The sequence below is a fragment of the Phyllostomus hastatus genome, unplaced genomic scaffold, assembly GCF_019186645.2.
Source record: "Phyllostomus hastatus isolate PE091 unplaced genomic scaffold, TTU_PhHast_1.1 phas_scaffold_193, whole genome shotgun sequence".
In the NCBI taxonomy this organism is placed as follows: Eukaryota; Metazoa; Chordata; class Mammalia; order Chiroptera; family Phyllostomidae; genus Phyllostomus; species Phyllostomus hastatus.
In genome coordinates, this window is record NW_025334015.1 from 13,029,148 (window position 1) to 13,056,816 (window position 27,669).

A 27,669-nucleotide genomic window follows, 5' to 3' on the forward strand; every position below is an offset into this window, starting at 1 on the left:
ATAGCTTAGTCCAACCTGATCTCGTTCTCACTGTGCAAGAAACAGCCGGATGGAACGAAAAGATTGCTTTGCCTCATTTCACAATGCCAACTATAAAAGTAGAGTAACTAGTTTACATGAGAAAGTGCATTCTGGAGAAAGGAGCCTGCTTGAGGATAAAATATGGAAAACTGAACTAGGTATTCCCTCTTGACAGTAAACGACTGAGAACTCCATAAAGTTCTCCGGTTCTGAAAACCGGGCCACATGCACTGAGCATAACTAGCTCGGTTGTGTTACCGGTAATGGAGTAAAATAAGTGTAAAATATGTTGTATAATTAACTGTCACCCAGTAAATTTAATTTTGGGGGGAAAAAAAACAAAACCCTCATTTTACAACAAGCCCAGAACAACCGAGAAGTGTTGAACCATGACATCACAGGTTAGGCTTCATGTAATGAATTAAGTTTTCAGGTCATTTACTACATTTTCTCTGATATGTGCAGTGTGTTACAAAGAATATGAAGAAACCAAGAGGAGGACCCGCTCAGTTTCTATGTCTCTGGGTGGAATTAGTTATCTTCGCTTGAAAATGGTATAGAGATTTTGGGCAGAATACAGGGTTAAAGACAGCACATGGGGAAGTAACTGCACACAAGAGCCTCTAAAGGCACAAGAGCAGAATATGAAAAACAAGGCTGGCAAATGGATAGTCTTTAGATAAAACAAAGATGAATGCTGAAGCCAGCAATGGGAGCACTGAGAAGCAACTCGATTTACATCAGAGCTTCCAGAAGGCTCGAGTTAGTGACACCAGGTAACTGAAATGTGGGTGAAGGTGGGGTTGAAAGGGGGTAAGCTGAAAGACCACTAAGAAGCAAATGCTTCTTAGCTGGATCCTCTCCCTTTGTGTACCCAAAGAACTGCCCCGCCCCAACCCCAGGCCGGTACAAAACCGGAGGGTAATACATGGTATGTGAGCTGGAGAGCATCAGGCACAATTAGAGGATTGGGCGCCTTACTGAAAACAGAGAGATTATGCACTGAAGGCTGAACTTCTAAGCCTTCTTTCTGCCCTTTCCTCTTAATCTGGCAGCCTGGCTTGTATCCTTAGAGGATAAATAAGCCTTCTCAAGGGCACGTTACCTATGTAAAAGGAAAGATCTACAGATTTCCCAATGGAACAACTCAGCCAGACCACAGAAGTGAGGCCCACATTCAATGAGCCAGACCCCTCTCCCCAAACAGACCTTCCAATCAACTTTTTAGGATCCCACTCTTAAAAAGAGCAGACAACCAAGAGTTTGAAAAGGCCTTTAATAGGAAAAGAAGTCAAAACAAAGGAATATTAAAGCAAAAAACCCTCTTGGACATTAAAAAATCTGAAAGCGGAATACAGGGAAACTATATAGGCAAGTTACAAAGATCTTTTTTTAGGAAACCTTCCAGAAGGAAGCATAAAGATAGTAAAAGGAGTAAGAATATTGGAAGATTAATTAATCCAGGAAGTCCAACATCCACATAGCTTTTTTTTTTTTTTTTTTCAGAAAGAAAAATGAAATTGGGGGAAATCCACAGATAACTCAAGGAAATTTCCCAGAACTGAAGAACTTGGCTTTCCATGCATACTTAAAAGTTTACCCAGCACAATGGATGAGCCACTCCAAGACACTGGAGAAATTTCAAAATACTACATAAGAGGAGGCCTGGGGTGGGAGTGAGAGGGAATGTACACATGCAAAAAAAAAAAAAAAAAAAAATCAGAACAGATTGCATTCCTCAACATTTAGAAGGGAGAAAACAATGAGCCAATGCCTTCAAAATAATTCTATAGAAAAGTTATTCACAGCCTGGACCTCTGCCTAGCCAACCTACTGAGTGTGGCAGGAGGAGACAGAGATCTCAGGAACTTTATCTCCTACACACTTTCTCAGGGAGGTAGTTGGAGGTGACAAATCAAGAAGGAAGTCAGGGGATTAACATACATAACGTGACAGTGAAAGGATACACCCACCCAAGAGGTGTGCAGCAAACTCAGAGTAAACCAAATGAACCCGGCAAACAGAAGACATCTCTAAGACATACCTTATGAATCTAAACATATTAAAAGGAAGTTGGCACAAACGAATGAGAGTTTGGGGAGAAATTAGTAAGCACAAAAAAATAAAAATAAAAAAACTCCCTCCAAAAAAGTTAGGCAGGGGGTGGGGTGGGGTGGGGTGGGGTGAAGTAGTAACAGTATACCACATGGCCTAGTTGTGAAAAACTGTAAGGTAAAAACTACCACGCTAACCTAAATCATAACTATAACAGAACCTCAAAATAGTCCGTGGGAATAGCAGGATGGTGAAAGAGATAAATCTTCACTTTGAACACCAGAAAGTCAACAAATGATACCTAAGATTAAAAAAAACAACAACACAGAGCAAAATAAAGCAACTTACTTAAGGAGATGGAGGTAAATAATGTGAGAATCAGTGGAGTTGAAAGAGGGTGTCTCCCAGAATTGGAAAACACTGTTTTGCTTTTTAGAATTGAGTTTCTTTTACACTAAGTGTACTATAACAATGAAAATGAAAAGTAAATTTTTCAAAGAGATAGCTTTATGCAGCCTAAAAAGTAACAAAATTAAAATTATCAAAGAAAGTAACAGCTATAGTGGTAAGTTCAAGGGTTATACCATATATATTATAGAGGAAGATCATTAATGATTTCTAAATATTATTCATGTTGGTAAAAAGAAATTTAAAAAATAAAACTCAGAATAACCCTTTCCACTAGGGAGAAATTCTGCATATAAATCAAGTAATGTATTTACATATAATAAATCAAATATTACATCAAATCTAAATCTAGTATATAAATTGGTTTGGAAGGATAAGTTTTCTGGGTATGTAAGTACACCTGAGTATACCCTCTGGGAGCACCATTTTGCTTTGCCTAAAAGCCATGTAATTGATCCTGTTCTTCAACAGGTAACAGTAAACAGTTACCTTGTACTTTTTAAAATGACTTGAGGTTTTTATACGTCATTAATATGTGTTATATTATAGCAATGTCCTACTATACTGAACATAAAGCTGTTTATCCTGACATTACGTACCCACGAGACTACTGTGGTTTGAGTTATTTCTTTATGTTTCTCTTCCCCTCTACTGTAGTAAGGCTAGCGCTATTCTCAGGCTACTACTAATAGCAACCCCCCCTTCTCACTTGTAGTTTATTTGGCAAGAACGTCAGAACCAGATCATTGAGATAGTGTTTCACAATGACAACAAACAGGCAGAGACTAAAGGATAAAGAAGCTCACCTTTACGTAACTGCAAGAGTTTTAGAGCATAAACTAAAGGAAATGAGCAGAGACATGAGCTATGTCGTGGTTAAGTGAGAATACTAAAGGGCTGGATTTCAAATAGATACGTATGGTTATACTTTAGTTGACTCAAAAATACCCACTGACCAAGTTTTATACATAACGGTGCAAGAGTTTCTCCCTTCACTTAGAATGAGAATAATAATGTCACTGTTTGCCTTGAATCTTCAAAACTGCTGATTTATTCTCACTTGATTTATTCCTGATAAACACACACACACACACACCCCTTGCTAGTCCCAAAGAAAATTTTTAAGATCCGGTCAGCTAGCCACCCTTTCCCCTTCACAGAGTCAAAGAGCCTCCAAGGACAAGACGTGTGGCGAGCAGAGACGCGGTGGCATGCAGCTACCATCCCTGCCCAGACACGGCCCTCCTTCAGTCCCACATTTATTCCGTCGGTATGAACTCACTGAGCACCCACTGTGTGCAAGGCATTGTGCTCAGTGCTGCAATTTTTGAAATGACGAAGTGTATGTAGGATCTGACCCAGTCCTTGACAGCTTAACTGATGCGAGAGAGACGGAATGCCCCCAGAGAGCTGACTCAGGGAGCAAAAGCATGGGTGAGGTCTGCTTTCTGTCCTCCCGTCAGCCCACCATAGACTTCTGCATTCCTCAAGCTGGTCAAAAGTAAAAACAAATAAGGCACATTTAAAAAAAAAAATTCCCTCCCTTTAATTGACCAAAGTAAAGCCATGACATTTCATTTGGTAACCTGCTCAGAATTATAAAAATCATTGCATTTGGCCCAGCCCATACTGCCCAGGGCAAAACTTCCAGACAATTCTAATCACGTCGTGTTCTGCTGTTATAAACTGCATGTTTAAAAAACGTCTTCGGCGTCCTAAGTGAGACGCACACAGTGTGAAGCATATCGGAGCTGGAAGAAACGTTTATGTCCTTGACAAGCCTCGATTATCCAGGTCCTTCACCTGCAACACAAAGATGTCAGTTTAATATTCACAATCAGGTCACCTTGGAGAGATTCTCTACCAAGTTGAGTCCCCCCCTGGTTTAAGACTAGCTCCTCTCTGCTTAGCCTTTCAAAATACCTCTGTGAGGAGCAGTATAAGTGATGTACCGTCAAAACACATCAAGGGTTCTCAATCTTCTCTTATGTTAGAGATGTAGCAAACTTATCTGTGACTCTGTGCCACAAACCCTTCAGTAGAAGAAAATGTAGTTCAAAACACACACACACTTTCTCTTCCCTCACTCAAAGCCTGACTAATCACTAAAAAATATCAAGTTCAACCCCAATTGGAAAAACATCACTGCAGCCACTGCCAAAATGACAGCAGATTGGGGGTCTATGCTCTCAGGACAATCTAAATGAAAATGGTAGCATTCTGACTTGCAAGCTAGTTTCCAGACACTAGAAATGTGCAGCCCCCTTTGAAGTACAGGAGCCCAGCCGCAGACAGGATGGCAGCTTGCTCCACACGACACCTGCCCACCTTGTATATCCTGACCAGCCAGTGCTCTGTGGTGTACGCTTCCTCCAGGACGTCGAGCTCAAAGTCTTTGTTCCCAATCTCAGCGTTCCGCACACGGTCGAAGCCTGGTGGGCGCTCTAGACAGGGACAAAAAAAAGAGACACACTTCTTTCTACAGTGCTAATTTCCTAAGGAAAGAGTAAATCAATTTGGTAAATCGCCCACTAATTGGAATGTTTTTCCTTAGCCTGCAGTGTGCTTAGAGAGTAGGACCTGCCCAGAAGGATGTCAGGTCGAAATGGAAATCCAGTGTTACCCTATCCAAGTCCTCTCCAGGAGGATGCTGCTTCTTATGTCTTTTGAGAGGTGGGGGCTGACTCCCAAGCCTCTTTATTCCTGAGGATTGCCACCCTGAGCCCTCTGTGACACACCAGTAACCCCCCCATAGGTCAGAGAAGAACCTGTCAGATATCAAAGGCTCACAGCTGGTTCAGAAATTGTTCCTAGTGCAGAACTAAGAAACTGAAGTCAGAAGGAAAGACTTAACCTAATTGAATTACTCTCAATGTATTTATCTAAGAAATGAAAAGTTCTTTATCTATCCTATCCCGCTTCATTTCCTTTTTCCACTGTGATACCTTGTCCTGAGAGACAATAAAAAGTAATGGGTAAGAGCACAGACTCTAGAGCCAGACTGCCTGAGTTTTATTTAACCTGACTCTGCTACTTAGGTGACTCTGGGCAGTTAAGTATCCTATTTGTCTCTGGATTTCCTCATATATAAAATGGAATAACATTAGTATTTATACCTTTCAGGTTATTGTGAGGATTAAATGTGTTAACAGATGTAAGGCACTTAGAACAGTGCCTGGAATGTGAAAAAAAGCTCTGTGTTCGCTACTAGCACTGCTCTTACTATTGGTATTAAAGTGGTCAGGAATCACTCACTGGCTTCCGTGTAGACCTGTCCAAAGCGGTAGTAACACATCTTGTACATGAGGCAGTTCAGCAGCACGGGAGAACCCTCACGATCCACACGGAACTCCCCTGTTGGAGTGTAATAGTCATGCTCCTTGATATGTCTGCCTGTGTCTGTGCTGCCTCCAATCCGGACCATCCACAGGAACTTGTTGATGTCTGGGGAAAAGAAAGAGGAAGAAAGAGCTGCTGCATCACAAAGGTTGCTAGAGCTAAATCACCTAAAGAAAAGGTCACTATTTCTAAGGAAATTCCCCAAATATTTTTTGAATGGGAAATGGTGCCCTTTAACTCATTTATAAAAACTGGAAAGACAATGTATGGTCAAAACTTTTTTCCTCAAAATATACAGCCTGTCCCATAGATTACTGGACTCCTGAAACCCTATACAACCAGTCCAGACTTAGGTCACAGCTGAGGTTTTTCTCAGATACTGGCTGGGCTGAGCGTCCAGCACAGTAGCCACTAGCCCCACGGAGCCACGCCAGAGGCACCGGCAATGTGGCTAGTCCAAATTCAGACAGGCTGCAAGTGTAAAATACACACCAGATTTCTAAGACACGGTCCAAAAACGAAACGAGTGATACAATATTCAGTTAAATAAACTGATTAAATCATTTCTGGGCGGGGGGAGGCAGAAGAGGGTCATGAGGGGGTCAGTGGTGATGGAAGGAGACTTGACTTGGGTGGTGAACTCACAATACAGTGTACAGATGATGCGTTACAGAATTGCACACCTGAAACCTGTATAATTTTACTAACTACTACCACCCCAATAAATTAGACAGTTAAAAATAAATAAAATTTTTCTTTTTCTTTTTTTTTTTTTACTTATTTTGATGTGGCTAACAGATTTTTAAATGACATGTGTGCCTCCGCTGTATTTCTACTGCACAGTACTGACCGAGGGAGCGGCAGCTGTTTACCAGGGAGGGACAGAAGACATGAACACGACGCTCCCTTTCTTGACCTACAGCTGCAAAGTTACAAATTCTGAAGCATATCTATGAGAAGTCAACACTTCTATGTCAGCATACCGATACCACTATCAACTCATCTCTGAGTATGTTACCCTCTGTATCTCCCCCACAGGCTTTAGGGAAATGATGGTTAGTACAAAAAGTATTACTGACCCACAAGAAAAAAAGATTCCTACTGTACTACTACAGAGGATTCCAGGGTGTATCACAGTGGGTAAGAACAGACTCTGGATCTGAACTGCCTGGGTTTGATTCCTAGCATTGCCAGTTCTACGTGGGTGACCTCTAGCAAGTTACTTAACCTCTATGTGCTTCAGTCTCCTCATCTTTCAAATTAGAAAAATGATAGTATCTACCATACAGCTACTAGAGCATTATGAGTAAGAGTATGTAAAGCATTTAATGCAAGGGTGTCAAACTCATTTTCACCAGGGGCCACATCAGCCTCACAGTTGCCTTCAAAGGTCTGAATGCAATGTTAGGACTGAGTAAATGTAACTATTCCTTAATAGTTAAGTGAGAGCTCGGTGCTGCCACTGGGTAGAAACAAAGTGGAGGGCTGGATCCAGCCTGTGGGCCTTGTGTTTGCCACCTGTGATTTAACGTATCATTTGTAAGCATTCAATAAATAATGTTGCTGTCTTCACGTAGTATCTGCAGTCTTATCTCTACCCTGTAAATGGGAAAACGAAGGCACAAAGACTTGCCTGGATCACATGGCCAGAAACAGAAGCAAAAACAAACCCCAGTGTATCAACTCTACTCTCTTAGAGAACTAATTCTGTAGCTTCCTTGTATGTCTTTGCAGTATGTTTGAAGGAAAAACCTGACAAGCTTTGAAAATGAAAGAGTGCATAGCAGAAGAGACAATCAACAAAACAAAAAGGCAACCTATGGATTGCAAGTATTTGCAAACCATGTATCAGGTAAGGGCTTAATACCCAAAATACATAACGGACTGATATAACTCAATAGCAACTCGCCCCCAACAACACACATATCCAACTAAACAACAGACAAAGGACCTGAACATTTTCCCCAAAATACTGAGATGGACAACTGGTACATGAAAAGGTGCTCAACATCACTCATCATTAGGGAAATGCAAGTCAAAACCACAACGAAGCCCTGGCTGGCATAGCTCAGTGGATTGAGTGCGGGCTGCGATCCAAAGCATCGCACATTCGATTCCCAGTCAGGACACATGCCTGGGTTGCAGGCCACAGCCCCCAGCAACCGCACATTGATGTTTCTCCCCCCCCTTCCCTCTCTAAAAATAAATAAACAATATCTTAAAAAAAACACACAATGATACATCACCTCACACCTGTTAGAATGGCCAGAGGGAACAAATGTTGGGGAAGGTGACAGAAAAGGAAACCCTTGTGCAGCACTATTAGTGGGGATGTAAACTGATACACCCTCACTATGGAAGACAGTATGGAGGTTCCTCGAAAAATTAAAAATAGAATTACTACACAACCCACAATCCCAGCTCTCGGTATACATCTGAAGGAAATGAAATCATCACCACAAAGAGACAATGCACCCCCATGTTCAGTGCAGCATTATTCCTGACAACTGGGATGGGGAAGCAAATGGGGTGCCCGTCAAAGGATGAGTGGATAAAGGAAATATGGCATACATTTGTATTATATACAGGTACATACATAGATACTACTGGTATATGTGATATGTACATATAATGGAATACCATTCAGCCATAAACAGAAGGAAATTCTGCCATTTGTGACAATACAGGCAGACCTGGAGGGCATTATGCCAAGTGACATAAGTCAGAGAAAGATAAATACTGTGTGAGCTCACTTACGTGTGGACTCTAAAAAAAACAAACTCACAGAAACCGATCAGATGTGTGACTACTGGAGGCTGGGGTGGGATGGGGGAATCAGGCAAAAACGGGTAAACGGCACAAACTTCCAGCTATGAGATAAGGAACTCCTGGGGATGTTATGTGCAACTGATGACTATAGTGAATAACACTGTGTTGTTTAACTGAAAGTTGTTAAGAAAGTAGATCTTAAAAGTTCTTATTACAAGAAAAAAAACTGTAGCTACGTGAAGGGGTAGGTGTTGACTAAACTTATGGTAATCATTTGTCATACACACACACACACACACAGAAAATCATTACATAATACAGCTTAAACTTATACAATGTATCAATTACATCTCAATAAAAACTGAAGAAAAATGGAAATACATAAATGAATGGGTATGGCTGTGGTCTTAATAAACAGACCCCTGGTCTACCAGATCATCATTCAATGAATACTATGTATCGTATCTTAAAATGTCCATATAATGTAATATCTGAGAAAACATTTTAAATCTTATTTGTTTTCCATAGGGATGTAAAGTATAGCATAGAGAATATAGCCATTAATTTGTAATAACTATGCACAGTGTCAGATGGGTTCTAGACTTACCAAGGGGATCACTTTGTAAGTTTTATAAATGTCTAACCACTACGCCATACACCTGAAACTAATTTAATATTGAAAAAGATTTTTTAAAAGAAATGCACTTTAAAACTGTATGTAGGTAATATCACTGCATATGGGCATTGGAAGAAAATACACCAGGAAGTAAAAATACCTGATAAGTTTACTAAAATTAACTTTTAATTTGTTTTCTATTAAAAATTTCAAATGTTAAAAGAACCAAAAAAAAAAAAAAAGGAAGACTGAAAAGTAACAGAAAATACAGGAAGGACGGCTCATTACTAAAAGATGTTTTTCAACCAAGGAATGCACCAATAAGTGGGACATTTTCACAACATTTTTACACAGCTACACGACCAATTTATGATGAAGGAGCAGCTGCTTCATCATCATTCCAACATCTGTATCAGCACTACACACATGCGCAAATGGAAAAGATTTGTAATGCCAGGTGTTGTTTAAGGATGTAGATCAACCAAGAACTTCAGAAAATGCTGGAAGGGACGTAAACTGATGCTACTACTCTAGGAATCTCTTTGCCTCTGGGACCTGATGTTATAAGAGGATGTAGGTTCAGAAGTGCCTAACATTTTAAAGTATGAAGAGGTATTGTTTAATTTTTTAAAAGTTTTTTTAGGCAGAGAACAATATTTAGATGATTCTTCTAAAACTATGGTTTTGTTAATAATCATAGGGAACTATGGTAACATATTCCATACATACATACATATCTGTGTATGTATGTACAATGTATACAAAACATTTTAAGCTGGCAGATCATTCTATGGCTTAAACCCACTGGAAAAAAACATTAAATCTTAGATTCATTTTCAGAAGCCTTATGTTGTTTGTTTACTGGCTGTGGAACTCCTCCTAGGTCTTAGACAAATATAGCAGGCCATACCTATATGAGAAATATTTACATTTACTTCCTACTTGTTGCAAAAAAAAAAAAGAAAAGAAAAGAAAAAGAAATCAAAATAACCAAAAGGCAAGTTGCAAATACTTAGGACCCTCCCCAACTAAGAAAATGTTAGTAACAGTACAAGCACAGAAAAACAGGAGCATCATCTGGTTTTCTTAGAGTCTATGCCCTGTAGCTAGAGATAGAATCAAGTACATTACCATCAGAGGAATACCCAGTAAGGCCTCCAAAAATGACCAGCACATAGCTAACATCAAGCTCCCTCATGATCTCATAGGCTTTTTCTTCTGTGGATGCCATTGCCTAGAAAAATACGTGCACATTTCTCAGAGTAAAATTCCAGGTCATATGGTACCTCAGGGAGAAACACTCCCCACTAGGCCCTGTGGGCCAAACACCCAAATGATCCCTTTACTTACCTGCCCTACTCGAGAAATGTGGGTATTATTCCACGTGTTATTGTCCACTAAGATCGTCCGATTCGCCATGGCTGTAATCTGGTAGCCGTAATCCCACCATGACATGACCTTTGCATCCTGAAAGAGGCATGGGAAGTGAAAACAACAAGCTTTCCACTGCATCCAAAAATCACATACACAGAATGGAGTGGAAGTGCATCTGACAGGAAAAGAGGCATGGACAGTTAATCAATTTCTGTACAAAATACTGCATGCCTCACTGGGAAACAAAGCTTTGCACCTGGCCCTGCATTTATACACAATCATAAAATCTCAGTGCAAACCACACAATCCAACATTCCCGAAACTTCCATCGCAGCTCACCTTTTACAGACAAGTGTAATGGAGTGGGAGTGTAGGGGCTGTTCAATATTTCCAAATAAACAGCCTGGCACCATCAGATGATTGTATTAAATAAATGGTTTTTAACAGCATCACAAACATCAGTTATAAAGATGGAGAAAACACAGATCACAGGTTACAACAGGGAAGGATTAAAAAAATTCTTAAAGTCTTGACTCTTTACAAATCTAACTCAGAAGTGCTATTTCCAATAGCTACTGCAAAGGAAATCACTTCAGACTCTTAAAAGGTATAAGCCAAAATGTTAAAAGTGGTTATCATTAGATGATCACTTTATGGAAAATTTATATTTTTTCTTGCTTCTATTTTCTGGTTTTTCTACAATGAACATGTATTATTTATCTGTAAGTTTTTTCTTCTTTTATAATTGGGAAGGTCTACCTCATGATGAAATCACCATGCTGACAATAATTACCAATAAGGGTCACTCCAGAAGAAACCCTAAATTGAATGGAGGTGACCTTTAAGGCTCATCCAACACCAGAGTTCCAGTTACATCTTCTCTAGTTACATCATCTCATTTTAGATGAGCTTTCCACTCATCTAAAAACTATGCTTCGCCGTAACATCAAATGTCCTGCTCCCCCCCAACAGCAATGCCACTCCTCCCAAATCTTTACCTCTGGGGTATTGTGACGAAGCCAATAGTACGCTTCTCGGAAATCATCGAAAATGATCCTGCTGCCATCCCCGCCACGAGCAGACAGCACAATGGAGGGGGAAGAGTAGGCCTCACTGGTAACCCATGTCGAATGAAAGGTGTAGGTGATGAGAAAGAAAGCCATGACCAGTACCATCCCACTTGCCACCTATAACACGGAAAAATGTGTTATAAAACCAAATTAAATTTACACAGCACAGACCAGCTTCTTACACACAGTCAATGATAGAGAGGAGATGAATCAGAAAAACTTGGGTTAATTCTGACCACTTACAACAGTCCTCTGCTCCCTTACTCAAAAAAAGATGTATCTACATTCACACACGCATAGGCACACAGTTCCCCAAGCCTGTTCTTGGTGTTGCATAATTCTCACTTCATTCTTAATAGGGTAGGTAGAATCCTGCTGCTTCTTGCTCTTCTTGTCTGGACGACTGATGTCCAGGTTCTTCATGTAAGTGGACAGCACCTGCGAGACTCCGATGCCAGAAAGAATGCACATCACGGGTGCCAACACCAGCATCAGACGCACCTAAAAGAGATCGCAGTCTAATCAGTGGTGTACAAATGACAGATTTCAACCTATGAGGAGGTTATGACATCAATTTAGGGGTTTTCAAAAAACATGACTTTTCAATGAAATAGAACAAAATAGAAAAGAAAAATAATTGATAAATCTACAGAACTATGTATTTCTTAAACTTTATTTTTCAGTTATACATGTATATGTGTCCTAAGTAATTTAATATAAAATAAATTTCATTTAAAAAAAATTTGGGGGGAAGAATTCTCAGCAACTTTAATATGCTGATTTACCTTGTAATTTTATTTTATTTTAATTTAATTTTTTTAAAGATTTTATTTATTTTTAGAGAGCAGGGAAAGGGAATAAGAGAGAGAAACATCAATGCGTGGTTGCCTCTTGTACGCCCCCTACTGGGGACCTGGCCTGCAACCAAGGCATGTGCCCTGACTGGCAATTCAATCTGCAACCATTTGGGTCACAGGCCTGCGCTTAATCCACATCAGGCCTGCGCTTGAGCCACATCAGCCAGGGCTACCTTGTAATTTCAAAAAATCTATTTCTTAACTGTGGTTTCGGATCAAAAAAAATGTGAGAAACAGTCTTGTTACATTATATAAAATCTCTTCTGTTTTTAACCTAGCACTGGACAATCCTCACAGGCATTTAAGAAAACCATTGTCTCCCTGTTTAAGACACCCAACAAGAGAGCGGAAGGAACCTGCCCGGGGTCACAGTCTCCAACAAGTGTCCAAGTGCCTTGCCCTCACACACAGGTACAAACGCAGGAATGCGGACCCACAACCACAATGTGTGAGCACCTCACACACTCCTGTGATGGTAAACAACAACAGTGAGCAGCTTTGTAACTCAGCCCTCAGATGCTCAGCGGGAAGCACCTGCACCATCATCGGGACCTTCTGACTCCTGCTACGGAGGAAACAAAAAAGCACCTCAGAGTCAGGAGTGGAAAGGTGTGCCAGGACTGAGGGAATTACTCACCATCACAGCTGAAAAGTACATGCTGGTCACACCATACATGATGATGAAAATCCGGGCATCAGACAGGTTGCTAAAGCAGTAATAGAGACCAACTACAAAAGTAAAAGAAAAAAGAAGAAAGCAGCTAAAAATAACAATCACAGACACATGCAAAATGTTCACTACAGCACTCCTTAAAATAGCAAAAAATCAGAGAGCACCTAAATGTCCAACATTAAGGAGATAAATTATGGTATATTTGTAAACTGGAGAGCAATACAGTAATTAAAATATTGCTGCACAGAGATGGACCATTTGCCTTCTCCTTTACACATCTCTGCAACTTTAAAAAACTAACAAATGATATATCTTAAAAAGTATTTCTCTAAAATAATACTAACCAGAAATTATCACAATTCTTTGTGAAATGAAAAAAGGGGAAAAAATGTATCATCTCATTTGTATTCAATAACTGGATGAATATACATCAAAATGCTAAAGTAGCAACAGATATGTGGTGAGAATTGAAATTTTTTTCACTTGTATATATTTTTTACAATAGATAACTTACTTTCAAATAATAAAAAAATGTAAAAGTTATTTTATTTAAAAAAAAAAAGGAGTCTGCTACATCATCGGTAAATTCTAAAACATGTTTGGATTGGCCAGAAAATAAGTTAGGTGAAAAGGCTTTACAATCAGCCATGCCTATTCTGGATTTCGGTACCACCAAGAAGATAAATGGGAGGAGTCAGGGGTGGGTGGTAGGAGAGAGGGACGCTAGAAGTATTAAAACAAAAACAAAAACAAAACCACCTGAGTATGAGTTAGGGTTGAATTTTAACTTATACATGAACAGAAAACTAGGAAGCTCTGAACTTCCCAGGCTCTGCAACTGTTCAATTCTATTGTCTACTCTCCTTCAGTATCAGAAGAGAGTGCTCAGCCATCTCTGTACTGCACGAGGTAAATAGGCAAAAAACAAAAGCACAAGGGCAAGGGTATTTTGCTTATTTTGAAAAAAGTGATTCCTACAAAGGATACTTCAACACTTGGCAGACAGACCTGGAAACATGAAGACAAGAAGCTGCAGGTCAAAATAGTACGAAGACCAGGTCGTGGGCTGATGCTCAGACACAGAAGCAATGATGGGGATGTTGTTCTTGGCGTAAGAGGGATCCAGCAGCGAGTAGAAACGCCCCGTCCAGGGAGATATTTTTCCTGGCAGCAAAGAAGCAGCAAATATTTCACAATCACTCCTGAAACAAAACAGCCCTAACTAATCACAACTTCTCATTTTAATTAGACTCTCTGAAACAGAGAAGGGCTAGGTCTTTGTTTAAATGCTATCACTACTTCGAGAATTTATTCCACGTCCAAATCCATTTACGTTTAATACTAAAAGCCACGATGAGCCTTCCCTACCTGTCAGCATGAGGAGAGCTCCCACGGTGAGAAGGACAAAGCCTACCAGGGAGATGACACTTCGGAAAAGGACTTCGAACTGCTGTGGGTTCAACTTGCTGCGCAGATAATCCACAAAGGCGTGGATCTGGCAGAGACCAAAGACCCCGAAGGCCGCCATGTGCTCTGATGACAGGACAGGCTGTTGGTGAAAGCACATGTATGAGAACAGTGTCTGAAAGAACGGGTCCAGCCTACACCTGAAGTATGCTGACCCTAGCTCAGACCAAAGGGTCAAATGAGTTCTGAAGCCCCCAAGGAACTAGGAACAATCTAGAGAAGGGTCTAATTCACCTGCTACATGGTTTGAAGAAAACATATCACATCTCTGGCCTTTCCTCAAGCTATTACCTTTCAGCCTGTACTGTAATTTTCTCTTCCCAAAAACTTGCATTCACTGAAATTCTCATCATTCAAGGCCCAATGCAAATACCATTTTCCCCTGATCTGCTGAACTAAAGTCCATCACTCCCTTCAGTGGTCACTGAACTTTTAGTCTCTTCTATCACTTAAAAGTCTCTGTTTAGACCAGCTGTTCTCTAACTCTAGCAGCCATCCTAATAATCATGGGGATCAGGGAGAGGGGGGCTGCTGAGCCCCAACCCCAGAGTTTCAGATTCAGTAACTGTGCCCTACCCACCACAATTTGCATTTCTACCAAGTTCCCAGAACCTGCTGATGCTGGTGGTCCAGGAACTACGTTTCCAGAACCACACGCTACAGACCACAGGCAGCTGCATGCAATTCTATCCCCACAGCAAGACTGTAACCTCCTTAAGGACCAGAGCCATATTGTTATACTTTTCACACTTCCAGGTTATTGGCAAATTGCATATAGGAGATGATCAGTAAAGAAATACTTGCTGACCTGTGAATTAGGATTCCATTCTCTTAAGACAACATGGGAAACCAAACACATCATATTATTCTGATTTAATACCTGTCTCTTAACTCTGGAGAGTAATGTGGCTAAAGGCTTGTGCTCTGCTTCCTGAAGGACTTTGGCTTAGCCCCACTAAGAAGTTCAGAGGTCATCATCTTTAAAAAGAACTACAAATAACTTTGATCACTCACAACAACTTGGCTCAACCAAAATCTCACTCTCTCCTCCTCCTTCAGGCCCAAGCCAAATAAAGTCATAAATTTATACTTCATGAAGCAAGTGTTAATGGACAGAGGACTTTAATGACTAATGATTGTTACTTCAGTTAACGTAAGCAGCCAAGGTTAGACCTGAGAGTAAGTCTCACTCCCCTCACCAAAGTCCAGGATAAATCGACCCAGTTGGAGCTGCTTAGGAAAAGCAGAAGCTAAAAAACCCACTCAGCCGCGGGCCCACCTGGAAGCCCACAAAGGAGATCTGCATGGAGAGAATGGTGCCCAGGCAGTACACCGTGCAGTAGGCCACGTAGATGCGGTGGGAGAAGCGTCCTGTGAGCATCAGCACCAGCACGTGGAGGGGGATCAAGTTGATCAGGAACACGTAACCGCCCCACGAAGAGACCTGTGGCAGCATAAAAGAGAACAGTTCCTCCGAGCGCTCCCCCTCAACCACCACCATTATACTGTAGGATGTAACCGGCGACCTTTTCAAAGAACACCTCTTTACAAAAACTGACAAACCTTATTTATGTCAAGTGGCATAAAGAGTTTAAATAACTGATTTCTTTCAACAGGAATTTCAAATTCCCACCCATAAATCAAATTCACACCCACTGCTATAACTCAATCCCATTGTCTATGGCTCCTGACATCAAAATCACAAACCGAGAGGCACTCAACCTTCAGGGTTAATCTGGACTCAATCTACTTGCAGTTCACATGGAGGGTTTAGGGATACATGCGAAACCTGAGCATGTGGAAGTAGGTAAGGGAAGAAATCTAAGTGCACACATAAAAATCAAACAAATAAATACATATATACAGGAAAAATTTAAGGAGAACACACTAAAATTTAAGGTGAATAGTACTGTCAGAAAAGAGAGTTGGCCAACCAATATGTACCCAGAGGAAAGATGGAATCTGGAGAACTTTAAAAGTTAAAACATCTCTATCTTGCTATATACAGTTGCTATCCATGCCTGCCTTGGATTAGTCTTCGTATGGATACAAGTATAAAGACCTCTAGCTTCCACTCCACAGTCTCAAAGCCTAAGAGCTACTGCCAGTTCCTATCAGCTGACCCCAGCAGGTATTCAGACACAGAGACTCCTAGAAGATAGGAAACAGTTACCATGTAGAAATAAGCAAGGGCACACTTGGCTGCCCAGTAGATGGAGCCAGTCTTCACCGCTTTGATCCACATGTAGTAGGTGAGGAGCATGCAGAAGATGGCAATCCCTGCAGAAAGGAGGCAACGCAAAGTCAACAGAGGGCCACGCAGCCATCATGTTTAAGAACACTGTTCTGGAACGGACCGCTTGTGTTCTCATCTCAGATCTACTGCTGATTTATAATATAACTCGTGTGCCTTCCTTTGTCTCAGCTTCTTGTACAAGTGAGTCAATAATAGTATCTACTTGCTAAGTGTTGTGAAAACAAACTTAATTGCTGCACACAAAGCACTTACCACGATACCCCACACACAGCAAGCACTGAGTGAGTGTTGGCCACGACCATTACAATTCTTCCCCGGCACTACGGTCCCTGCCAGTGCAGCCCTGAGCATACCATACCCTGTACCGTCCCACGTCTCCCTCGTCTACAACCTGGTCCGTATGTCCTGATGGCCCCTCTTTTCAACTTAATTTGGCCTTTGGAAGTCCCAACCTCAGGGTCCAGTTCAACCTAAACTGCTTCCAAAAAGCCTTCCCTGACCCCCAAATCTGAATTAATGTCCCCTTTAACTACATTCCCAAAGTGCTCTGTTCTTACTTCTTTACGGCACACAATACTAACTGCCTGTTAGTAGTAATTTTTATAAGTCTGTGCTGTATTTATCTTCCTTAATAGATTACGGACCAACATAATTTTACTCACTAATCTATGTCTGTAATTCCTTAATTATGAGCCAAAATAACCTTATTCATTATCTTTCTTTATAATACCTAACACTGTTTTCCCAATAACACTCTATAAATATAGGCTGAAGTGAAAATGAGTCAAAGTCATTGTAGTTTTAAAAACATTCACTCCTCTTATCTAGGAAAAGCAAGAAAATAAATGATGTTAAAACAAGAGTATCATTCAACACTAAAAGTTCACACCACTTTTATGAGTCCGGAGACAAATCAAACACCTTCCATAAGGAAAATTCCCAGTTCCCTTCCACAGGGGTGGCAGAAAGAGAATATAAACCTTCTCTGAGGTCCCTTTCCGCCCATTTCTAATCTTCTTGCCCAAACGCCATTATTGCTATTGCAAAACAATAGATGTGCACACAGATTCTAATGCACTTCAAGAAGTTCTACCGGAAAATGAAGTGACAGATCTTCTTTCCATGTTAAGCCTTACCTTCATTGTCGTAGGAGCCAGCCACTGACCGGGAGATGTACCCAGGAACCACAGCAATCATGGCGGCAGCAAGAAGTCCCGCCCCTGCATCCTGTAAGAAAAGAGGGTAGACAGAAGTTAACAGCAATACATCTACAAGAGGGGAGAAGAGAGGATCTACTAGTCCACTCTGTTCAAAATGGGCCCAGAGAACAGTCCAACACTTTCAAAAGTAAATGTGATGCTAGAAATGCTGGAAATGTTCACAGCACAAGACAGCTAAAAATTTCACACCAATTCTCCACGATGATACCAACTCTGAAACTAAGTACACATATGCTGAGGACGGACAATCATGCAAGCTGTCAGACATCAGACACTGTCCCAGAAGGGGCTGTTTGGGGTCTCCCCAGGCTCATGAAGCCCTACCTACTATCCCTAACAACATCTACACTCTGCAGGACACGACTCACACCTCTAAATGCTATGCAAGTACAAGCAAAGGAAGACAATTATTATTTGAGCTAAAAAGTTAACTAAGGTGATAACCTATCTGAACTAAAGATCCCAGGAGCTTAGATAATCAAGTTGGAGGATCACTAGGCAATCTGTGAGCTCAGATGAGGAGCAACAAAATGTAATCCACACCCAAAGAGGAAGAACTTATCTATTAATAAGAATCAAATTTGGAACAAGGGCAGCAAGGAGAAGCATGAAAAAGCTGCCAAACTAAACTCAAGTTCCCCAAACCCTCCTACAGTTTCCAAACATCCTCAGGTATCTCCCTGACTCCGTAGCCACAAACTACAGACAGCCTCCAAAGAGCCAGGGTCTGTAGAAACCTAGAAAAAGAGTCAGTATTACTGAGTCTACTACAAAAGCCAAGTGGCTTAAGAATTTTTAAATAAATACTTTTAAAAATCAACAAATAACTGCTAAGTGTTCATTTCCAGTACGAAGAACTAACTACTTTAGAATATGTCCTGTAGTTACTTTTCCTCTCCCTTAGACTGTGAGAGCTTCAAAATCTAAACCTCACATTCTGCATTTTAAATGTTTTCCCCCTTATGTAGCAATTTACACGTGACCCTCAAATGTTCTCTTTCAAGGACAAACAGTTGTGGATGGTAAGAAACCACAGACTCTGAGGAGGAGCGGGAGTGAACCCACAGGCCCAGCAAAAGCCGTCTTTAGCCTCCAGCTCCCTGCCCTCTAAGGTGCAGCCCCCACCCTGTACTGTCTCCTAGAGAGGCTCAACAACAGTCATCCCCCATCCTCCTGTCACCCCCAATCCTTCACCTTGAGCTCTTTGGTAAGGTGGTACGTGACGATGGTGGTGAAGGAAGAGAAGAGAGGGGCCAGGAACACACAGACATTCCGAATGTCGATGGTTATGTGGAAAAAATGGAGTACATGGTAGATTGCAGCAGAGGTGATCATTAAGCCTGTAACAGGAAGAAGAAACTCCATTAGGTTATCCTCGGACAAAATGGTTAAGGGAAGCCCTGGCTGCTGTGGCTCAGTTGGTTGGGTGCTGGCCTGTGAACCGAAAGGCTGCTGATTTGACTCCCGGTCAGGGCACATGTCTAGGTTGTGGGCCAAGCCCCGAGTTGGGGGTGGGCAAGAGGCCACTGATCCAAGCCCTGGCCAGGTAGCTTACCTGGTCAGAGCACTGTCCTGATACACTAAGGTTGTGGGTTCAATCCCCGGTCAGGGCACATACAAAAAGCAATCAATAAATGCATAAATGGATGAACAAGCTGATGTTTCTTTCTCTCCCTCTCTTTCCCCTTCTCCCCCTTCCATCCTTTCCTCCCTCTTTCTCTCCCTTTCCTCCGCTTTCTTCTTCTCTGTCTCTAAAACCAATTAAAAAACAAAACGGCAACTGATCGATGTTTCTCTCACACACTGGTATTTCTCTCCCTTTCCTCCCCTCTCTCTAAAAATAAATAGATCTTTAAAAATAAAAAAAGAACTTAAGGGAAAGAGAAAGGAAAAATCTGAGCACCAATAAAGTGACAACACAGGTCTTGACAAACCACCAAAAATACTAACATAGCAACTGCAGTAGGCCTATAAATTTCCCTCCTAAAGATTCAATCGGAAGCCCAGAATTTATGAGAAACCACCAATCCCTGCTCTCCTATACATGCTCTCCTATTTATATAAGATCCACTTGGAGGAATCTGTAATCAGAACGAAATTACAAATGCCACACAATGGAGACATCAGACATTTTAAAATGGTGCAATAATATACAAATACCTACTGGTTTAAAAGAAACACCCTGTTTCCCTCACCTGGGTAAATCGTTCCTCCGATGATCCGGCCCAGTGGGTACCAGGCCCGGTCATCAAACCAGTTATGGAATTTGTAAAATCCCTCCTCGGCAAGGAACCGGGTAGTCCGATAGTTAAAGTACCTACAGCAAGGAATAAAGGATCCATGTCTCCTCCTGTTCACACTCAGGCACTCACACCAATTTGCAGTCAAGTTTATTCCTTGGATCACAACCACTCAGGAACTTACCATTACTCAGTAAAGTCAGTTTGGTACCAAAAATTATGCCAAGCATGAAATCATCTTCTATTACTGGAAGCCTCATTTCTAGCTCCACACTTGTCTCAACTGAAGCACTGCTTCTCTCATAAGGAAATGCAATGAAAGCCTAACAAGATCACAAAGCTCCTGGTAGGATACTTCGGCAGGCTGGCAGGTCACAGGCATCACCACCAGACAGAGTGCCGAAGCACCCAGAAGACGCAGCAGCAGGGACAGGGGCACCATACCACACATAAGGACACACACCTGCGTTCGAGGGTGAGCACCTCTAAACATGTCAGTTGAACACCATACGCAGGATGGAAATTTTTTAACCCTCTCCATTAACACAAACTTCTTAATTCTCATGTTATTTAAAACAGTTATAAATGCCACCTACCTAGTAGTATAAAATGCAAATTACACGTTAAAATTATAATTGATATAAAATCCTTAGCATTATGCATGGAAAGGCACAGTTGCTTAGATCCAAATTATATAACCCCTTAAGTTTCACACTTAAAAAGAAATTTTTTAAATGGCACAAATATAAACAAATAAATAAAAGGACTTGTTTCACAATCAAAGGTAATCATCACCAACCATTATTCCTGCTCAGCCCTCTCACCCCATTTCCTCCTTGGCCAGTCCGGGTTTAGCAGCTACAACAGAAGTAGCAGAAATCTCTATCCTTCTGTCTATTGCTAATGATTGTTATTTTGGTAACTGTCAAGGAGACAAGGGATAAGAGCAACAGGCAGTCAACATGTGTCAGAACTGCATCCTTTGCCAAACGGTAGGAGAGGCAGAGGGAGACGGAGGAGGTGTAAGTTGGTGGGAATGGGTCTGGACTAGGGTCCCACGCTGGGCCTCCATTTTCTGCTCTGCGAGAGGAAATGTCAAATCACAAGATCCCTACAGCCCCCTCTGCTCTGTGACTACAGTGCAGGTACTCTTGCTTTCCCTGACCGTCTCACCCCAGAGCTCACCCATTTAGAGGGTCTGAGGCAAAGCCCTGATTGGTCATCAAGAAATGAAAGGATGTGAGTTTCCTCATTCATGAGAAAAAATAAACTGTTTTGGCAGAATCCCAAAGTAAGTATTTGCATGCCTTCAAAGTACTTTCAAATATCGATAAAGAACAAGATGACAAATTTGTAAATACACGCAGGAGCATTTTGAATCAATGTTTCATAAGCTGACTATACTATTTTTAAGATATCAATGGTATGTCAAGAACCGACGATTCTGGCTCTCAATTTTTAATTAAGCCTTAACTTTAAGCAATATAGCACAGTGACTCCGGTGTCCAGAGACAGACAGACCTGAAGTCAAATCCCGGCTCCTACACACACTACCTGCGTAACCCTGATTTATCGCTCCTGGATGCAGTCTCACTTGTGAGAAGGAGATAACGTGTTCCTCCCTTTCACAGGGTACATAGTTAGGTTTTAGAGATAATCTGTAAGACACTGCTTGGGACAAAATGAATGCTCAGTAAATGTCTTCCACCTCTATCTTTCATCTAATAAACAAAATCCCTAATCGAACTGGTAGTTTTCCATTTTCCTCAGAGTCTTAAAACTTGACCGATAGGCCCAATTTCTACCATATAAATTGTTAAATAGAAATAAAATAAGTCACAGATCTCCAATTCATGCCTTGTGATTTTCTTTTGAGCCTAAAACATACCAGCTCCCTTTCCTTCAGTCTGCATGGCTAACTGCTGACCAAGCTCAGAAGCCGGATGGCTTCTAGCGTAGCCAGATCTTAAGTGATAAGCAGGCATACCAGCAATGCCTCTGACATTTTCTGTAAGTTTAACAGACTACTTTGTTTATGCTAACAGAAATGTTTCAGAAGAAGACAATTATTTCCTTCAGAAAACTTGAGGGATTCCCCCGGTACAAGTATATAAAGTACATCCCCACCACTAAGAGCTGACTGGAATGTGAATTTAAAATCCATGAACCCGAACTCTTCTCCAAGAAAACAGCAGACCAAGCAAAGATACTCACGGGTCGAACTCATGGATGACACTTTCGAATCTCAGGACAGCAAAGAGACGAGTAGAGAATGCTGCAAATATTGAGAATTGACATTTTAATGGTAATGTGCCATGGAAAATAATAGTAGATAGTAATAAAAACAATAGTATTACCCAGCACAGATGTCCCAGGAATATAAAATGATTCCTAAATAAAGTATTTATCCATCCCCCTACATAAAAGAAAGTTCGCTTCCTCCTGACAATGACACCTGCATTTTCCACGTAGGCAGGACACACTTAACTAGTTCTTACCAATGCCTGCAATGGTGCATTCACCTATTAACACTGCACTCAACTTACACAATTATCTTTTATGTAAGGTGAGTCCCTAACAACTAACCTTAACTTTGCAGCAAACTGAGAGGTAAAGCAATCAAGACTATTCTTATAACTCATAAAAGACTAAAATACTTTAAAACCAGAAGCTCAAAAGAGACTTTCAGAAATACTAAAGTAGGCAACTAAACTGGAAAAAAATAAATGTCCTGCCCTGGCTGGCATAGCTCAGTGGATTGAACTCGGGCTGGGAACCAAAGTGTCCCAGGTTCGATTCCCAGCCAGGGCACATGCCTGGGTTGCAGGCCATGGCCCCCAGCAATGGCACATTGATGTTTCTCTCTCTCTCTCTCTCTCTTTCTCCCTCCCTTCCCTCTCTAAAAATAAGTAAATAAAAATCTTTAAAAAAGATATTATTAAATAAATAAATAAAAATAAATGTCCTTTTGAAATTATGTGTCCAAGGATCCTCAGTATCTCTTTCAGCCCTATAAAAAACCAGAATTAGCACAGCACGATTCCCATTCTTTCCCGGATGACCACTGGTCCTTTTAAAATCCTTGGGGATTTTTGCCTTCATAAAATTATACTGATGGAAAACAGCAAAAAGAACGTATTACCATCTGCTGAAAATAAGAAAGCCATTCTTGATTTTTTCCCATCCCCAAAGAAAGAGTGGTCCACATGCAAACTCACACAGCACAGCAGCCATTGAGAGAATGAGAAGCTTCAGAAGGGTGTCCTGCTTCTCATAGGACAGCCGCAAAAATCCCAGCTTAGTCATCTTGACATTGATGGGTGGCAACAAATGTCACTGAAACAGCTAAAACGGAAAATTCGAGACCATGAGATATCGGACACCTTCAATCCACCTAACTCATTTTCACATTTTATGGTGGCCGAGAAACATAAAGTGACAGGAGCTAGAGAACACACCAGAGAAGGTCAGGGCTAATACTAACACCCAAGTCTTGTTTGAATTATGGTCAGCTAACAAGACAGTAGGTACAGGTCAGGCCTAGGTGTCAAGACTGAAAAGGAATGATTAGATGTATCAACATAATCCTGTTTCCCACTTTCTCGCAGCTAACGAGTACAGAAGCAACACTGGCAATCGCGTGGTACAAAGACGAAAGACAGGAATAGAAAGATGGGGGTTGGAGAAAGAGATGTGAAGAAAATAGAAAAGCGTGTAAATAGAGAAAAAACTGTATGGAGAGAATATTCAAGAAAAGGCAGGAATGCACGAAAGAAAGCAAAGGATGAATACTGAGTACAGAAGTTGAAGTAGAAAGTGGAGAAAGAGAAGTCACGACTGAATTAGCACAACTTATAGCTCTAAACTGCAGCTTCATTGGCTTCTTCTGTTCCGAACACCAGTGGGACAGCAGGGTCACCTCGAAGAGCGTGACTGATGATGAATGCAGGTGTGCTTGCCATGCGCTCAAGAAGAGGGGCAGACACACAGATCACTGCACTTCCAATTGGATACATCACACCGTAATCACCGTTCAGATTTCTACCTGCTTCTAATCAGCTGTCTCAGGGCATCTCTGTAACTGACACTACTGATTCAAGCCACTGATCCCAGGGACAGCTCATGGAAGCAGATGACAATCTGGAGGACAAAGAAAATGTTTCCTGCTGAAGCAAGAAAAGCTCACGGGAAAAATCGGATGAAAATGAAATGCTCAGGGAAGCATTAGGCATGGTGATCACTTGATAAAATTTATTAGCACTTATTTACCAAAGGAGGTTTAGCTATTTCTGTTTAAGATAGTACTGGCTTCTTAAATCGTCAAGAGCTAAGTTATAAAGACTAGAATAACAAAGGATATGTAACATTGTTCAAGGCTGCAGGTGAGGGGGAAAAAGGAAAGTGCCCCTCTCTTAGTCTTTTTCCCAGTGTTACTAGAGGAAAGGAAAAAGAACAGAAAAAAAAAAAAGCATCGGACTGGGTAGAAGGCATGAAGAATCATACATTCCTAGCCCAACAGTGAGAAATTAAGCATCTTTTCCATAATTCACTGTCCCAGAGGAGCAGTTTCAGGTATGTTCTTAATTATAACCCCAAAGAAAGCCTTATCTTGCAATCAAAAATAAACACCTAACTCCAGGAAGTCAATATTCCAACCACATCCCTCAGGTTTGTATTTGTTCGCTGAAATGCCTGAAAAGAAAAAACTTAACACCACTGCGCTGATATTCACCCACACCTAGCAGAGGAAAGGAGAGTACTCGAACCTCTACCTGAAAGCTGAGTACAGGAGCTGGTAATTTAAGTCAGTTTTCGGTGTACTCTGTGGTCGCTTTTCGAACAGCTTCCGGCAAGTACGAGCAACAGCGCTTATCTTAAACACTGAGCAACCGTTCTCCTCCTCAACTGTGCCTGCAAGCCTGGGGCACCCTTGCCTGCACCCTTTCTCACCCTCTCCCACTCCTTCATTCCCCTCCACCCCCTCACACTCACTCCTGCGGGTCCCACCTCCGGTCTCCCACCCCCACCTCGAGACAACCGCCACCTCGACACCCTGAGTGTCTGCCCCTCCAAGACCAGCAGCCTCAGGATACTAGCTTCCCCACGCGCTACCGGCCGAAGTGCAACTGCTTCCCAGACTTGGACATCTTTCCCACCCCGGACCCCCGACACCACGCCCCACGCCCCTTCCTCCGCGCTCTCCAATCGGCTTCTCCTCCCCACCCACGCTTTCGGAGCCCCACCTCTGGTACTTCCCTCAGCCCTACCAATGTCCTGGGCCGCACCTGCCGCTATTCTCAAGTTTTATCGCACGGCCTTCTCACCTGGCCAGCGTTCCTCAGGAATCCGCTGGGCTCCCACTGCCATCCGCTCAGCGGCGCACTCAACCCTGGCAAAGGCCGGGTCCGCCTCCTGAATAGCTCCCTATTGGTTGGCCCACGGCCGACACGACACTTCTGGAGAACGATAGGGTCGTGAAACTGTCTATCAAACACAGAGGCGTTAACAAAGCCGCACTCCAATTTCTTAAATGGACAGCACAGAAGTCACTTAGCACCTGGGAGGCGGGACTTTATGCTCCTGCTGAGCTGTGACTGGTCCGCTAGTGAGAGCGAGAGCGAGGACAGAACGAACTCCAAGCAGTTTGGTTGAGGGCCGAGGAGTGACGTGTCGGTCAGCGGACCCGGAGGAAGTCGCGGAGTGGGGAAGGTGTTGCCCTTTGACCCCAGTTACGTGACCAGAAGAGGAAACTGCGCGAACGAAAAGCAGAAGCATCATATCTCTGGGCTTCGATTATAACATTTTTTTTTCTTTAAGGTACAAATTGATTGTTACCTAACATAAGGTTAAAGCTTCCTACCTGTGACATTGAAAATGTAAGCGCTTTCCGGTGCAGACGGGGAGTCCCGTCTCAGACTGGTAGCTCACGTGCTGTTTGCTGTCGCCCCGGAACCTGTGGTTGACGCGAGCCTGGCAGTCTTGGGGCGTTTCCTTTTTAGGCCCTGCCTGTGCGTTTCGCTTGAAGGGGCGGCGGGACCAGTAAAGGAACCCGCGACGGCCGCACGCAGCCCTTCCCGAGGAGCCGGCCTGCGGCCGCGCGCCGCACCAGCTCAGCTGCCCGGGAAAGCTGCGCTCTGCCCCCCGCTGCCCTCACCACGCACGCACAGAAAAGTTGCTAAAGACTGGCGGTTTCAGTTTCTAGGAGTACAACCCGCCAAAGCACATTTAAATCGGTGTTTCGGAATCGTGTGCCTTTTTCAGAATCCACGTGACCAGGCTCACCACTCGCAGACGTTATAACTCAATAAATGCTTGTTTTTATGTGTTCAATGTAATTTTAACAGAATGAAACTGAAGCTGAATCTGAAGGGATTGCAGAATCTCAAATAAATGCTTCCTCAAAACAACTCACGTTTTTTTCCTTAATAAGGGGGAAGGGGAATTAAGATTCCTCTAAAGTGAAAATAAAAAGTATAGTTGCAAGACCATTAAGATAGGGTCCTCATTAATTTTTTAAGTTACTGAATGTGTTTCCTAAAGGAAACTTTGAGAAGTTAAAAGATACTACTCAAGAACAAAGTTTAAAGTCTAAGCCCAGTTTTGGGACATTCTTTAACCCAATCGATAGGGAAAGACTTATTATCTACAAGCAAAATCAAAGTCAGGGCAGCAGTCATTATTATAGTGGTCATAAACCAAGAGTTCATACGTGAATTCAGTGTATCAAGTTAATCCTCCTGATCAAAAGTTTTGACTTTGTTCTTTCAGAAAAACTCTAATATTCCATCAGTTGTTAAAGATAAAGCTATTTTTAGATTGCTTTGTAGAATCATGTTATTCCCGTGGAACTTTTGGTCTCTCCCAAAGTGTTTTTTTACCTCTTTTATATAATTGTTCAAAAGAAACAGCTCATCTGGAGCACACAGGAGTAATAAGATCAATCTATTTTCTTCTTGATGTTCTCCCCAGCACCCTTTCCGGTGTGCTGCACAACAAAACTACCAGGATTTCTTCTCAGTGCACTGATTCCAGGTTGAGGTTTGGTTGGATGTTTTGTTTCCTTTACTTAATCTGTTTCTTGTGCTTTTCGCTTTGATAGATTTTTCAAGTAACTTTTTTCAGAAAAGCTGAATGGAAAGCAAACAGTGCCTTTATTTTGTCCTTAATCACTAGCAAAGATGGGTCTAGAATTACAGGAACAAAATTGGGACCGTTCTGTCGCATATACACAGGAGCACAGATAAAAGCACTTTTTCAAAGCATTACAATTTTGTCTTCTGTTGGGCTGGCCAAAATGGCTCTA

At 41.8% G+C, this 27,669-nt stretch overlaps 1 protein-coding gene across 5 annotated transcripts; it reads right to left on the reverse strand.

The window, feature by feature from the left end:
* Nucleotides 1-1,280: 1,280 nt before the first annotated feature.
* On the reverse strand, nt 1,281-26,517 carry STT3A (STT3 oligosaccharyltransferase complex catalytic subunit A). 5 transcript variants are annotated; one of them, XM_045860218.1, is made up of 19 exons: nt 26,227-26,516; nt 25,691-26,116; nt 23,585-23,711; nt 22,581-22,641; nt 20,322-20,443; nt 19,321-19,466; nt 18,043-18,133; nt 16,823-16,929; nt 15,929-16,093; nt 14,551-14,731; nt 14,191-14,346; nt 13,147-13,238; nt 11,998-12,153; nt 11,581-11,769; nt 10,559-10,675; nt 10,340-10,442; nt 5,740-5,928; nt 4,813-4,928; nt 1,281-4,287 (listed from the first exon to the last, which is right to left on the reverse strand). In XM_045860218.1, exons 3-19 carry the CDS (start codon nt 23,670-23,672, stop codon nt 4,249-4,251), a joined length of 2,118 nt encoding a protein of 705 aa, XP_045716174.1. In that variant the 5' UTR covers nt 23,673-23,711; nt 25,691-26,116; nt 26,227-26,516; the 3' UTR covers nt 1,281-4,248. The 5 variants fall into 5 exon arrangements, with proteins under 5 accessions (XP_045716174.1, XP_045716177.1, XP_045716175.1 ...); XM_045860221.1 differs by lacking the exon at nt 25,691-26,116 and having other exon boundaries at nt 26,227-26,517; XM_045860219.1 differs by lacking the exon at nt 26,227-26,516 and having other exon boundaries at nt 25,634-25,750.
* Nucleotides 26,518-27,669: the final 1,152 nt, after the last annotated feature.

Coding starts and splice junctions, on each gene's coding strand:
- STT3A (XM_045860221.1), bottom strand. CDS start 23,672: ATGACTAAGCTGGGATTTTTGCGGCTGTCCTATGAGAAGCAGGACACC. Junction 12,154..13,146: donor TGTACTTTTCAGCTGTGATG/GTGAGTAATTCC, acceptor GATCTCTTTTAG/GTGCGTCTGATGCTGGTGTT. Junction 10,443..10,558: donor ACATTTCTCGAGTAGGGCAG/GTAAGTAAAGGG, acceptor GTATTTTTCTAG/GCAATGGCATCCACAGAAGA.